This window comes from Motacilla alba, chromosome 4 (assembly GCF_015832195.1).
Source record: "Motacilla alba alba isolate MOTALB_02 chromosome 4, Motacilla_alba_V1.0_pri, whole genome shotgun sequence".
Lineage (NCBI taxonomy): Eukaryota > Metazoa > Chordata > Aves > Passeriformes > Motacillidae > Motacilla > Motacilla alba.
In genome coordinates this window covers 53244812-53257536 of record NC_052019.1, presented here as the reverse complement: position 1 = coordinate 53257536, position 12725 = coordinate 53244812, and the positions used below count along the sequence as shown (strand labels likewise).

The 12725-nt window shown below is 43.9% G+C and overlaps 3 protein-coding genes across 4 annotated transcripts in view; 1 reads left to right on the top strand and 2 right to left on the bottom strand.

Annotated features, from left to right (window-relative positions):
• LOC119700151 (probable E3 ubiquitin-protein ligase HERC4) overlaps positions 1-12725 on the top strand; it is a 35923-nt gene that overhangs the window by 19143 nt on the left and 4055 nt on the right. For both annotated transcript variants that reach the window (XM_038134678.1, XM_038134677.1), the window contains exons 6-18: positions 439-569; positions 1364-1512; positions 1826-1905; positions 2225-2313; positions 3363-3422; positions 3969-4071; positions 4227-4410; positions 4724-4905; positions 6005-6100; positions 7300-7401; positions 7487-7606; positions 10901-11041; positions 11134-11306. In XM_038134678.1, coding sequence (XP_037990606.1) covers positions 439-569; positions 1364-1512; positions 1826-1905; positions 2225-2313; positions 3363-3422; positions 3969-4071; positions 4227-4410; positions 4724-4905; positions 6005-6100; positions 7300-7401; positions 7487-7606; positions 10901-11041; positions 11134-11306 — 1610 coding nt within the window. The remainder of the gene's footprint in view (positions 1-438; positions 570-1363; positions 1513-1825; positions 1906-2224; positions 2314-3362; positions 3423-3968; positions 4072-4226; positions 4411-4723; positions 4906-6004; positions 6101-7299; positions 7402-7486; positions 7607-10900; positions 11042-11133; positions 11307-12725) is intronic.
• PYURF (PIGY upstream reading frame) lies at positions 8984-10239 on the bottom strand. Its single transcript, XM_038134681.1, has 2 exons — positions 9951-10239; positions 8984-9836 (listed from the first exon to the last, which is right to left on the bottom strand). Exons 1-2 carry the CDS (start codon positions 10196-10198, stop codon positions 9695-9697), a joined length of 390 nt encoding a protein of 129 aa, XP_037990609.1. The 5' UTR covers positions 10199-10239; the 3' UTR covers positions 8984-9694.
• On the bottom strand, positions 9111-9691 carry PIGY (phosphatidylinositol glycan anchor biosynthesis class Y). Its single transcript, XM_038134682.1, has one exon. The coding sequence runs from the start codon at positions 9661-9663 to the stop codon at positions 9433-9435; it is 231 nt and encodes a 76-aa protein (XP_037990610.1). The 5' UTR covers positions 9664-9691; the 3' UTR covers positions 9111-9432.

Sequence of the window (12725 nt, the reverse complement as noted above, 5' to 3'; positions counted from 1 at the left end):
CCACCTAAGCCTGAAGGCGATCCCCAAGGGATGTTATCTAAGCTATTGGGAAAACTGGTCTTTTCTCATATTCCTGTCATCTGCATGCAACCTTTGGCAGGAGGTGAATGGGAATCCTGAGGCAAAGAGGTGCAGTTCAACTCCCAGTACTTCATGGAATTTTTTTTATAGTACATTGAGGACTTCAGAAGATGTGAACAACATCTAATTCACTAGGGTTTACTCATACAAGTAAAATTTTTCTCATTAACTAAATGATTTGGATTTTCCAGTGTGTGATCTGACTTGCTGCAAAGTGAACCCTCCTCACGTTTGAATCATGGATGTTTTGAATCAAGTCCCACATAACATGTTGTGTTTTGCTGACCTTAATTCTTGGTTGTGACCGTTTGATTGTTGTTAATAATGCAGTGATCCTGTTTGTTTCTTCGTTTCCAGGAGGGGCTGGTGTGCACCTTTGGAGCAGGAGGGTCTGGCCAGCTGGGTCACAACTCCACCCAGAATGAACTCCTGCCTCGTGTGGTGGCTGAGCTGCGGGGAGCAAAGGTTTCACACATTGTCTGTGGCAGGTGGGATGTGCCAATGACTTGTCTTCTAAGGTCAATGCCTTTGGGGAATCACTGAAGAACAGTAGGGAAGGGGGTCACCAAGATGTTCAAATCCCTGTATCACAATAGGTCGGCACTGTCAGAGTATCCATCCACTGTTCAAGTATAAGCCACCCTGCCTCCAGAGCCCCAGTGAAAGCAGCACCCTCAGTCCCTGGTGAGCAGAGGGAGAGAGCTGCAAAAACCACCAGAGAAGCTCTTGGTCTTTTTCTCTTTTAATAAACAATATACTGGGATTGTACTGGGTTCCAAAGGGCAAAAGACTGTCAAAAGCCTGCATCAGGAGAGTCTCTGGATTACCCCAACCAGACTGACAAACTGGGTGGTTCTTAATAAGAATTGAAAAGCAGTGATAATTACCCAGTTTGACTTTGCCCTTCTGGAACTGGGCCAGAAAAAGTCTCCTGACAACTCACCTGGGCTTGGTATCAGGCTTAGCAGCACAGAAACTGCAGGTTTGAAAACAGAAGGGTGTGAAGCAAGCATGGTGTAACTATTTTTGTATGTGGAACTGAGGTAAATCACAAATATTAGAAGATAGTACAGAAAATCTGAGTCCATATGTGTATTTACTGCTGAATGTTTATGCAATGAAGAGTTGTAACACTGTGGTTAAAGGGATTCTTCATCTGGACTGTCAGGACTTTTAAAGACGAGCTTTGGGTGGACACTCTGAAAATGAATTTGTACATTTTATTCTGTTTTGCCCTGTGGTTTTTGCTTATTAGGACTTTTTTTTTTTTTCCCCTGAACAGACAACACACCCTGGTCTATGTCCGTTCCTTGGACAAATTCTACTTCTTTGGTTCTGGTGAGGAAGGACAACTGGAAGACGAGAGAAAGCCCAATCAGTTGATACCAATTCCCATCGATTCACCAGTGAATACTGGAAAATCCTGCCAGAGTAATGACCACTGCAGATATGTACAATCTGTATTTGTTTCTTCCGTGGAGATGTTTCCTTTCTTGATTTCATGTTTACACTGAAAGGCAAACATTATGTCTCATCCTTGCTTGGCCATCCCAACAAATTCTACCGGAGTTATTCCATTTGCTGCTTGATTATCATGGGCAATGGCCTCATAGAATCAAACTTTCAACAGATAACTACTATCTGAAGGGTTTTCTTATTGTTCCACTTTTGTGCACTTAACTCTCTGAAGATAGGTGACTGTCTCTTCAAATGTTCCTCCAACAATCTTTTTGTTCTTTCACAGGAACGGGTGCATCAGGAAAGGGGATTAAAGTTGCTGCAGGAGTACACCAAAGTTTTGCCCGTTGCAAGGAGGGGAACAAGGTACGTGCACATTTGATCACAGCTTCTGATTTTACCACTTTCCACACTACTGCTGGAAACATTTGGATCTTCCACCATGCTTGTAGCATAAAATGTCTATAAAATGTAGACATTTTATATATGTCTAATGCAGGTTTTTTCTGTGCTTTACCTACAGACTAACTTGTATTGCAGTTATATATAATGCATCTGGATCATTCTGGATGACCACTAATTTGTTCATACTTAGGCTGAAATCTTGTTATGATTGGATTGAAAAAAAAAGAATCCCATCGGCTACAGTTTAAATTTTGTTAATGTTGTCATGTATTTCTCACAGAATTCACATTTGAATGGAATTGCCACTCTGGAGGATAAAGAAGTGGATGCATGGATTTCTAAATCTGGATGTAGTGAGAGTATAAAAAGGTAAATCAGAAACTTGCTGTTTGGGTTCATTTGTGGTTTTTTCCCTGTTGCATAACCTTCTCTAAAACCTATTGGTCTTTGGAGGCTACTATAGGAACTGCTGTTCAAGAATTTAGCCAAGGCACAATCTTGTTCCTTGGCACAAAGTTAATGAGGAGCTGACAAGTTCAACAGTGAAAGACCCTGCCTGCAGACCAAGGCCTTGTGCAAAAAGCCTAATCCAGAGTACCCAAACTGGAATGCTGCTCCAGCATTTAAAAATCAGTGGTCACTTCTTTAATTACCCATTTTCAAAAGCAATATGTATATACCACTATGGTATGCCTTAGACTTACAGTCTTTCACAGGTTTTATATGGGAGGATATTTTCTTTGGGAAAGTCTGCCTCCAGCTGCTGATTTTGAGCATTTTGAAAGCTAGGCTAACTTGGAACTAAATGTTTCCCTGACCACGTTTAGAACAGTTTGGATGATGTGAAAAGTGGTGGCTGAGAGGGTGAAAGAGAGGGTTCTTTCCAGATCTCGGTAGGAAGGGCCTGACAGCAAATTGGTTGATAAAATAACTGCTTCAATAAGAACAGAACCAGGAGTACTGGGAGTTAGTAAGTCTGGTGTCCCTTCAGGTTCTGGGAACCCAGCTTTTGTGCAGCAGTAAATTGATAGCCTGATGGATTTTCGTGCTGTAAAGATCCTGTCCATGGAGGGGATTCTCCTCCCTCCCATGTTGCAGTGCCTTTTATTTTGCATAACAAACAAAAGCAGCTACTGTTCTGACCTGTGAGGAGAAGATAACACTCACCAGAATGGAGCACTGGCTGGCATGGGGCAGAACCTCGAGCAGGTTCCCTTACAAGGCCCAGGAGAGCAGAGGTGGCTTGCCAAAGATCAGTAACTCCTTGAGTACAACATCTTCTGCAACACGGACAGGGAAGTGGTGCTAAGAAAAGTTTTGTGTGGTCAGCTGCAGACACCCTTGTACACATTTTTTGTTCTTTCAGAGTTAAAAACCTGAAGTTGAAAGGACTGACTTTTTGGTTTTTTTACTATCAGGAATATCAGACTGATCTTTTCATCTGAGGCTTGCATCAATGGAAGCTTCCTGGACAAAAGGTAGCACGCACTGACTTAGACATAACAGAATATATTGGTTGCTTGTAAACTGACTAGAAAGTGTTGGTTTAGGTCACATACGTAGAAAAGTTCTGTTTTATCTGCATTTGCCAGAAGCAAGTTTTTATTTTTCAAAGCTCAAGCTAATATTAAGATTTTTATAGACCTGGTCCTACTGAAATGTGCTAGAGAAACTCACATTTTAGAAGATTATCCTTTAATGATATTTGGCAGATGATGATAATCCCCCCAGGCAATATTACAGCTCTCAAAGGATCCTTAATAGCTCCTTCTGGCACTGAAGTGGAAGTAATTTTAGGATGAAATACAGGAGTCTACCATTAATAGTTCACAGCCACACAAGACAGAAAGGACAGGATATTTATCAAGTCACGAAACAGCGGCTTGTGTTGTCTATCTTCTTAGAACACATGAAATTATACCCACAGGAGCTGGGGCTGAACTTTCCAAGTATTTTCTGATATTACAATGCTTCATTATTCAGTAGAAAAATTACTTAGTGTTCTTTTTTTTATGTTGTGATAGAGACAAACATTTCAAAACTTCCAAAGAAATCTCAGGCATAGACATGTCAGAAGTGAAACGTTTTTATGAGAAGATCAGTAAAAACCAAACAGTCTACCAGGAGGTAAGGATTTGTTATAAGGATGCTCACTAGACAAATACTGAGGAGCTTTGGATTTGTGCATAAAACAAGAATTTCACACCAACCGAATTACTTTGGCAAAACATAATTGCATTTTAACCCTTGTCTCTCTCTCTTTTTTTTTTTTCCCTCTGAAGGTGCATAAGGAGATTAGAAACTTACTGCCATCATTGTCTTCCTCCCCCATCTCACCTGAAAATTTCAGAGTCTACTTGATCTTGCCTTTCCTTCTGAGGGGGGAGGATAAAGAATCTATCCTTTCCCTGATTATTCTGGCTGAAGCCATCATGAAGCTCCAGCCAGAGGGCCTGCAAACTCTTGGTAGGGTTTTATGGTGGTAGAACAGAATTATTTAAATGCTTGATCATTTTCTGCTGCAGAACAAGTGTTATTATCACTGATGTAATGTGTTCCAGAGCTTGAAATAATTGTTTTTGATAGACATAGAAACATGGGAACTATGCAGCAGGCACAAGAATTTTAAAAATTCTGTCTGAGGTTGAATAGTTTTTGTAGTGCAAGCTTAAACTTTTTTTTGTTCTATTTATTTGATAAAAAGAGAAAAAGCAGCTTCATCCACAAATTGCAGTGGTCTGTATGTTACCTGTGACCTCACTAGCTGTTTTCTTTACAGAATGCCTATGGTCAAATCTAGAAACATCCTTTTTCAAGGAGCTGGTCATTCTGTATCAGACGGCTTCCCAGGAAATTCTGTCGTCATTTGTCCAGAAGTTCATGGCCACAGGGCCAAGCCACCTCTTCAGCCTGGACCCAGTTGAGACTGGGCCTCTGCAAATACTGCAGATGCTTTACCAGGTGAGAAGGTGCTTGGATCCAATTAGACAGGCTGTCTCAATGTAGCCTGGAGTATTTTAATACTTCTCACTTGGTGGATTCTCTGGGTTTGACACTGCTTCAGGAATCTCTTTGGCTCTACACCAGCACAGTTTTGAAGAAGTTCTGCTGAAGTTGTGCCAAATGGACGCTCTGTAGAAATGAAGAGCTAAAGCATGTTATAGCCCCAGCAGGGGGAAGAATGCTTTCAGTGGTGTCAGGAGTGCATCCACTGATGCCTACACAGTTATGGATGTGGTGTCCTCTACGTAACATGCCCATTCCCCTTTCTGCTGTGAGATCCCTCACCCCAGTAACTGCTCAGAGCATTTAAAAGACAACTTATCTGCTTGGCACATTGTGGCTGCCACAGAAATGCTCTGTGATGCTTTAAGAGCCCGTTAACCTGATGAATTCCCTGGGACAACAGCATTAGAACATCTTTAGCTGTACATGAACAAGGGAAACAAAGGGAGCAATAACTGTGTTCTTCTGGACAATCATACTTTCTCTCCACATTCCTGTGGAGATGTTCAAAGTTTATGAAAGTTAAGAGCTCGAGCACACAGTATAAATCAGAGAGACTTGTTAAATTTTGTTCAGACTTGAATATCCTTTTGGCTGAGAATGCAGAATTGGGCCTCAAAGTTTAGACTCTCAAATTTGTATTTGTCCAGATAAATAAACTAAAAAATGCAGCAGGCCCACTCCTCTGTAAGTGATTACATGATTTGAAGCTTTAAATGTTCACTGTCCCCCTGCAATTATCTTTTCCAGGCAGCAAGCAGGAACATGAATAGGGAACTGCAGAAACATGAAAGACACTCCAAGGGAAATACACTTTTTCTGATGGAGTCCTGTTAAGGAATCTTAAATGTAGATGAGAATTGCTTTCCTGCTAGTTTGTGAATGGCTTCTAAGACTTCTCACTGTGGAGCACTGTGCTTCTTGAGCACTTTCATCTCATAACTTCTGTGCAGGGTCTCAGAACCCTTTCTGAAGACAGCCCTGTCAGTCCTGTCCTGCCAGACAGACATAGCTCACTAGTTCCTCTGCTGATATATTGCATGTGTCAATGCAGGTGAACTCCAGAACTGGTTTTGGAGTACATGAAAGCATCTTCCATGTACACGGAGTGCGACAGATTATCAACATATGTTCAAGCTTCAATGCAGTAGTAAGTATAACTCTTACCAGCAGTGCAAAAACGCTCTTTTTTTCTTTTATTTAAATAGTTTATATATTTATATTTATATATATATATGGAAGTCAACTCTAGAGACTAACCTAGCACATCTCAAAGGCATTTTTTATTCCCTAGTCCTCCAAAGCTCTAAATTATGCAAGCCTTTTACCATCCCAGTGTTCCAGCAGCTACAACAGAGCTTTTCCTGAGATGATCCGTGGTTCTGAGAGTTGGAGCTCCCTTCCAGCATCTTCAGCAGCTCTGTTTGCTTTGAACTAGTAATTACTGTGAAATAGCAGCAGCACGAGGGGTGGTTGCTATACTTTGTGTTACTCTGGATTTTATTATGTTTAATTAAGAGAAATATTTTGAGGTGCCTTTAAACTTTTATTTAGAAATTCTATCGAGCATTTCAATGTACTTACATCTTAAAACAAAGCCGCGTTAATAAAAAATAATCTGTGGCATTTCTTGACACAGAGTGAATATTAGCTACCAGATGCAGTCAGTGCCAGAGGAAGCAGTATGAAATGGAAATGTGCATAGTAGGGGTTTCCTTTGTCAAAAAAAGTAAGCTTTCATGCAACTTGGCTGGAATTTGTAGGGCAACTGCCTAATTCCTTCGTAAGCTTTTGTTTGCTAATTGTACCAATTTTGTACCAATTAACCAGAGTGGAGGAGGAGGTTTGAGCAACAGATCAAACAGAATCAAAAGCCAATTAGGACGTTACCTGAAGTTGGTGCTTTATCACACTGGAGGTGTAACACTTTAAATTAGATTATTTTTAGACCAGTATCTATTTTTGGTATTACATTTAATAAACCCAGCAGTTTTGAAAACAATATACCATAACCTGAGTATCCAGGACATTTTGGTTTAGCTGAATTATGGAAGAAGCTGTTAAAATCACTCTCTCTGTTTTATTCTAGAGGCACTATTTTAGACAAGTGTCTGTCTGCACAGAGTGGTTAGATGCCTCTCTCTGCTTCTCACTCACAGGAGTGTGTAGGAGCTGTTTTTAGGATGCGAACCTCTGTTAGTGCAGTGCTCTTGCACACAAGGGCTCCTTTCAGAGACATAGAAGTTTGCCAGGGTACAGACTGGCAGTTCAGTCTGCAGACATGTCCCTGAACTCTGGTTTCACAAGGGAAAATCAGCATGTCTTTTCCTTTCTTCCTTGTCCTTTCAGACAGTCCTACAGAAGCTGAGCAAGTACCCATGCATCTTTGACAGGGAAAACAAGATAGGCCTTCATATTGCAGAATGCGAGGCTCTGGCCAAGATCTCTACTGTAAGTGCAGCCAATTTTGTTACCAATCAGAAGAGATAAACACACTGCTAACAGACTATTTAATCCTTGGATACCCCTTATCCAGACACCCTTTATATGGACCCCTGAGGAATGGAATTTTTGCGTCAGAAGACAATGCCTTCTCCAAGACATATGGAAAAATTTAAAATCTGCCTCAAACCAAGATTTCAGGAGGATGCTAAAGGTAAGATACTAAATTGTATTACTTGTTGCTCTAAGTATCTTGCTGCAGTGTTCCTTGATTTTCAGTGTTACTGTATATTGGTACAAGGGTTTCAGTACCTTCTGAGCATAGAGCCAAAGAACTGCTCCTCACATTATTATAAAACATGTTCCATAGATGGTGTAGAGCAAATCTGGAGGCAGTATGTTACATCCTTATTCCAGGCAGCTTTGTTGGCATAAGTTAAATGCAAGTGGCAGTGCTATTGACTGTGAGGTTGCTTTGAGGTAATGGAATAGAATTGCTCAGTTGTCAAAGTCCAGTACTGTTGCTGCTAGACTGACTTTTGAGACTTTCTACTAGTACATTAAAACCGTGGCATCAGGGGAACCAGCCAGAGGGGTCAGCAAGCAACACAGCCACAAAATTACATTTCTCTCATGGAGATGCTGTCTGAAAGGAAAGGAAGGATAGTGCTGGCCAGAGAGATGAGCATCTGATTACAATGCTGCTGTCTCCACGTGCCTTTAATGTGTGGCTTCCACACAGATCCGAAGGCTGTGGCAGTTGCGTTTGGCGCAGGAATGGCGATGCTGGCCCTGCCCTGCAGAAGCCATTAGCTGGCTGACGTGGGAACAGGACTCCTGCCCAGAGCACAGGGACCACATGCCCCACCTGTCACTAACACAAAGTCTGGCACTACGCCTGTGCCACAGGAACCATGGACCTTGGTGCCCTGGTGCTTTCCAAGTGAGCTTTCTTGCCAACCAGAGCTGTCAAACCTTTTCTTTCCCATTTACTTAGGAGAAATTCACAATAGCTGCCAGAGCTACTTTTCCTTCCTGGTTCCTCACTACACCAGCTGCGAGAGGCTTATTTATTTACAGAGGCAGTGAGGGTGTGCTCCGAACTGTCCTCTAGATTTCAAGTCTCCACCTATTGTACAAGCTCTGACTAACAGCTGCCCTTAGCTGAAGTCAGCCTTTGGGCACTCCTCGTGAGCACTGCCTTCACATTGCATATCACAGGGTTATTTACCCAGCAGCAGCCCTGAAAATTATAACAGCACTGTTAGTATCCCACAGCATTTACAGCCTGATGCATCATTTACAACTTGGTGCTTCATTTCTGCATTTTTCAGCAGGTAAAGGACATGAATGTGGTTTTGTGTTGCAGATACAAACTAACCAAAAGCAAAACATAAAAAAGAAACCTTCACTGTAGCATTGACCTGCCCCCTTCATAGCTGTGTCCTGTTAGAAAGTTTTTCAGACAATACTGAGAACTTGGCCTGTGGCACTCTCATCGTGGCCCTAGAAAGAAAAGATCTGCAGGTACTGCACATACAGACATAGGTATCATCCAAGAAAGAAATGTCTTCATTTGACTCATCTTAAGTTTTGTTATTAAACACCAGCCTGATTTATTTTAATTTTTTGCTCTTCTGACAGTGAGACAAACATACTTCAGTACACACATCTGGTTAACAAACCCCAAAGCTCTCAAAGAGAGATTCATATCATTACATGTTTTGATTTTAATTCAGTTTATTCAGTCAGGGTACTTCCTCATGAAAACTAAGGTTCTAATTAGTGCCACTACAAATGCACAGCAGTCTTGACAGGATAAAACAGACGGAATTAGTGCTTCTTATTACTCCTACTCTTCATCTGCATTATCAGTAGCTAGCAATGGGCTGCTGCTTCATACAGTTCCAGATCCTACCAGAAAAATGATGCCAGCCACTAGTGCCAGAAGGAGACTCTCTCAAATGAAGTGCAATACTTGATGAGATTAAACAAATTACATTGATTTAGATAAGCCCAGGGGTTAGCAAAGGCACCGCACTAGTTGTGCCTAAAAAGCTTAATCCCCATCCAGGTCCACAGGTGAAAGAACACATAAACTGGTACTGTAACGGGAAGAAGGAGGCTGTAGAAACACAGGCTGGTTGTGCTGGTGCAGCCCTGGGGGAAGTTTTCGTCTACGCTGGCCGAGTAGAACAGGCCTGCCAGGGACAGGAGGGGAACGAGCACAGTCAGCGTGGGCAGGGAGGGCAGCAGCCCTGCTCCGGCCATCAGGCCCCGTTACCGCCTGCCCGGCGGCTCCTCACGGCTGCTCCGAGCCCTCGGCCGGCGCCTTCTTGTGCGTCCTCCTGGCAGCCTCCGGAACCATGTTCGGGATGCCGTCGATGATGGGGTACGCGATGCCCAGCTCCTCGTTGATGAGCTCGTTCGTAGCTTCCTCGTACCTGGTCAGCCAAGTCGGGGGGGGCGGGAAGAAACATCCAAGCGAAAACATGAGGAGCAGGGACTAACTTGGGTTTGCCCAGCCCGCGGCCGCAGCTCCCCCGCCCCATCCTCACCTCAGCGGCCGCTTGGAGAGCGGGCACACCAGGAAGCGCAGCAATGATGGCTCCAGCGGCTGCGGCCGCGCTGAGCCGGAGCCCGAGTCTGAGCCTGAGCCGGAGCCGGAGCCGGAGCCGGAACCCGAGCCCGAGCCCGAGCCCTGCTCCCGCTCCTGCTGCCGGTGGCAGTGCCGGCCGTGCCCAGGGCCCCCCGGGGCCGCCCGCCGCAGCCGCAGCGGCAGCAGCAGGGCCGGGCCGCGCAGCATGGCCGCCGCTTCCGCCGCCCCCGGCCCGCCCCGCTTCCCGCCCCGCCTCGGCGGGCCGCGGGGCTCCGTGCGTGCTTCGGAATGCTGAATAGATCAAGGTTATCTCAAGTCGGCATGGTTTTTGATGTAGATCTTTGTACACTTTCAAGCTTAATCAGGAAGGAAGCAGACCTAGTCAGTGGAACAGGCAGCAGCCAGCATTCCCTAGCCAAGGACATCCGGGAATGAAAAGCCTTAAGGCTGCGGTAAATCAAGATGTTGATGTAGGTCTGTACATACATTGCTAACTCGGCAAGGTACTCAAGGTCCACGTAGCCTGTAGCTGAACTGTGTTCATTATAATAGTTAAAATCATGCCGACAGGGCAAAGAGACCCCTGCCCAGGTGAAGACCCTTCCCCTGAGGGTGTGTGGAAGTTAGCTGGGGTTATGTAACTTGTTTGGAAATTACTAACCAAGCATAACAGACGTGGGCAGCTACTAACTCTGAATTTCTGTGTACAAATAATGGCTCAAAAAGTCTGGTGGGGTGTGCTTGATTTGTGGATTACCACCGAGTACCCAGGCTGGCACAACCGTGAGATAAATAATCAGCATCTCTCTCTCTCGGGTGTGTAATTATTGGCTTGTTGCACACCAGGTTAGGATCTGATTTTGTGAACAACATGGGTGTCTCTATCTACGGCTGTCTCTGGCCTTGCAGGTGTCTTTTGTGGGTGAGGTGGGAGTGGATGAAGGTGCAGTATCCCAGGAGCTCTTCAGTGTTGCGGCCAGGACCCTCTGCCAGCCCACTGCCAGCATCTTCTGCCACTTCCCCTCCGGCCTCGTGTGGTTCCCCAGACAGGTAAGGCAGCCCAGTGGGGTGGGTGGGGGCCCCACCCATGGGAAAAGGCAGTCATGGCTTGTTCCTGACCCGGTGTGCTTGTTCCTAACCAGGCCCCGAGCCGTGGGAATGCGGACATCTTCCTCTTGATAGGTACACTGTGTGGAATGGCCCTGTTTAACCAGCGCACAGTGCCCTTCCCCTTCCCCAGGGCTCTCTACAAAAAGCTACTGGACCTGGCCCCCACCCTAGAGGACCTTGAGGATCTGCTGCCAACCGTGGGCCGGTATGAGCCAAGCATGGCCCAAGCTTCAGCTGGGTCCTGTGAAAAGTGCATATTTTATGGCTCTATGCAGATATTTACTATATGTATTATGTTGTACTGATTAGTAGTGCTGTATTAACATTTTAACAGTATAGTAAATATAGTTTATAGTTAAAAGGTAACTTTTGTAGTTAAAATAGGAACTACGTATGTGGGATTTTTTAAGAAAGGAATGAGGTACTCGTACCAGTTAGCAGCCACAGGACACCTAAATCTTTCAGAGAAAGATAATTTATTGCTCTTTTATCAGAAGAAACTAACTTCTTCCCGCCTTGCTCAGACATAAAGTCGCCGTTAGGATTAAGAGGAAGAAGTTGACGATGACCAGACAGAATCCTTTGTTTGAATGGAATTTATGCATCATATATGAAGTGTATGAATATGCAACAGGCAATTGTTTTTAAGGGTTAATCCTCCGTAAACGTGTGTCCTTTTTCGGGCTTATTTTGCCCAGAAACAGCACCCGGACTGTCCATAACTCTTTGTTCTTATTGTCTCATATTGTCCTAATCTCAATTGTTCAAATTTTCATTACTCTAATTATATTACTATTTTTATAACCATTTTATTACTGTTAAATTTTTTAAAATTTTAAAAACAAGTGATTGGCGTTTTTCACAGTCCCTTGCCTTGATCATGCACTGGGAGATCCCAGAGGCTGAATTTGGGGCACCCATGGCTTCTACATTTGCCTTTGTGAAGCTGCTAGAAGCCACAGATTTCCAAGAACGCCCTTGTCCAGGGCATGGATGTTGCTCTCAGAGACTGGCATTGCCAAAACAAAATGCCAGGCCTCATGACTTAGAAAGTGTCAGAGCTCTGCTCCACCAGAGCTTAAGTCCACACTGTGCATATATAAGTGTTCAAAACACTTTGGGCTGTAGTTTGGACTTGAAAGAACTAATGACTCAATTATTAATGTTTGGTTTCTTTTTTCTGATTTACTAATTATCAATTTCCACAATATTGCCTTGCATAAGTACAGTATTACAAAATGCTGCCAATTCTGAGAACTCTTGTTCAGAGTTTCTATGGACTGGGAGAGGAGATATCAGGCAGACATAAGAGGGAGGGGTGCTGCTGCCACCAGCATAATGCTTCTAGGCCCCTGAAGCCCAGTCTTCCAGGCAAGTGATAGAAACAACCAAGAAGATGAGAACCCCATCCCATGAGCCAGTGCCTGTGTTGAGGTGCTAAATTCATGAGGTGCTAAATTCACTGAGGTTCCTCAGTGCTAAATTCATGAGGTGCTAAATTCACTGAGGTTCCTCAGTGAATTGGAACACAAGGTTGCATGCAATACTTGGAAAGGTGCTGCACCCCAAAACAATTCTCCCAGATCATCCCTCTTTTCCACACTTAATTCCTCACTAGATAATG

What these genes read in the sequence shown, in the direction of transcription:
- PIGY (XM_038134682.1), bottom strand. Translation starts at nt 9,663, where the DNA reads ATGGCCGGAGCAGGGCTGCTGCCCTCCCTGCCCACGCTGACTGTGCTC.
- PYURF (XM_038134681.1), bottom strand. Translation starts at nt 10,198, where the DNA reads ATGCTGCGCGGCCCGGCCCTGCTGCTGCCGCTGCGGCTGCGGCGGGCG. An exon ending in CTCTCCAAGCGGCCGCTGAG is followed by an intron (nt 9,837 to 9,950) that starts GTGAGGATGGGG and finishes TTGGCTGACCAG; the next exon opens with GTACGAGGAAGCTACGAACG.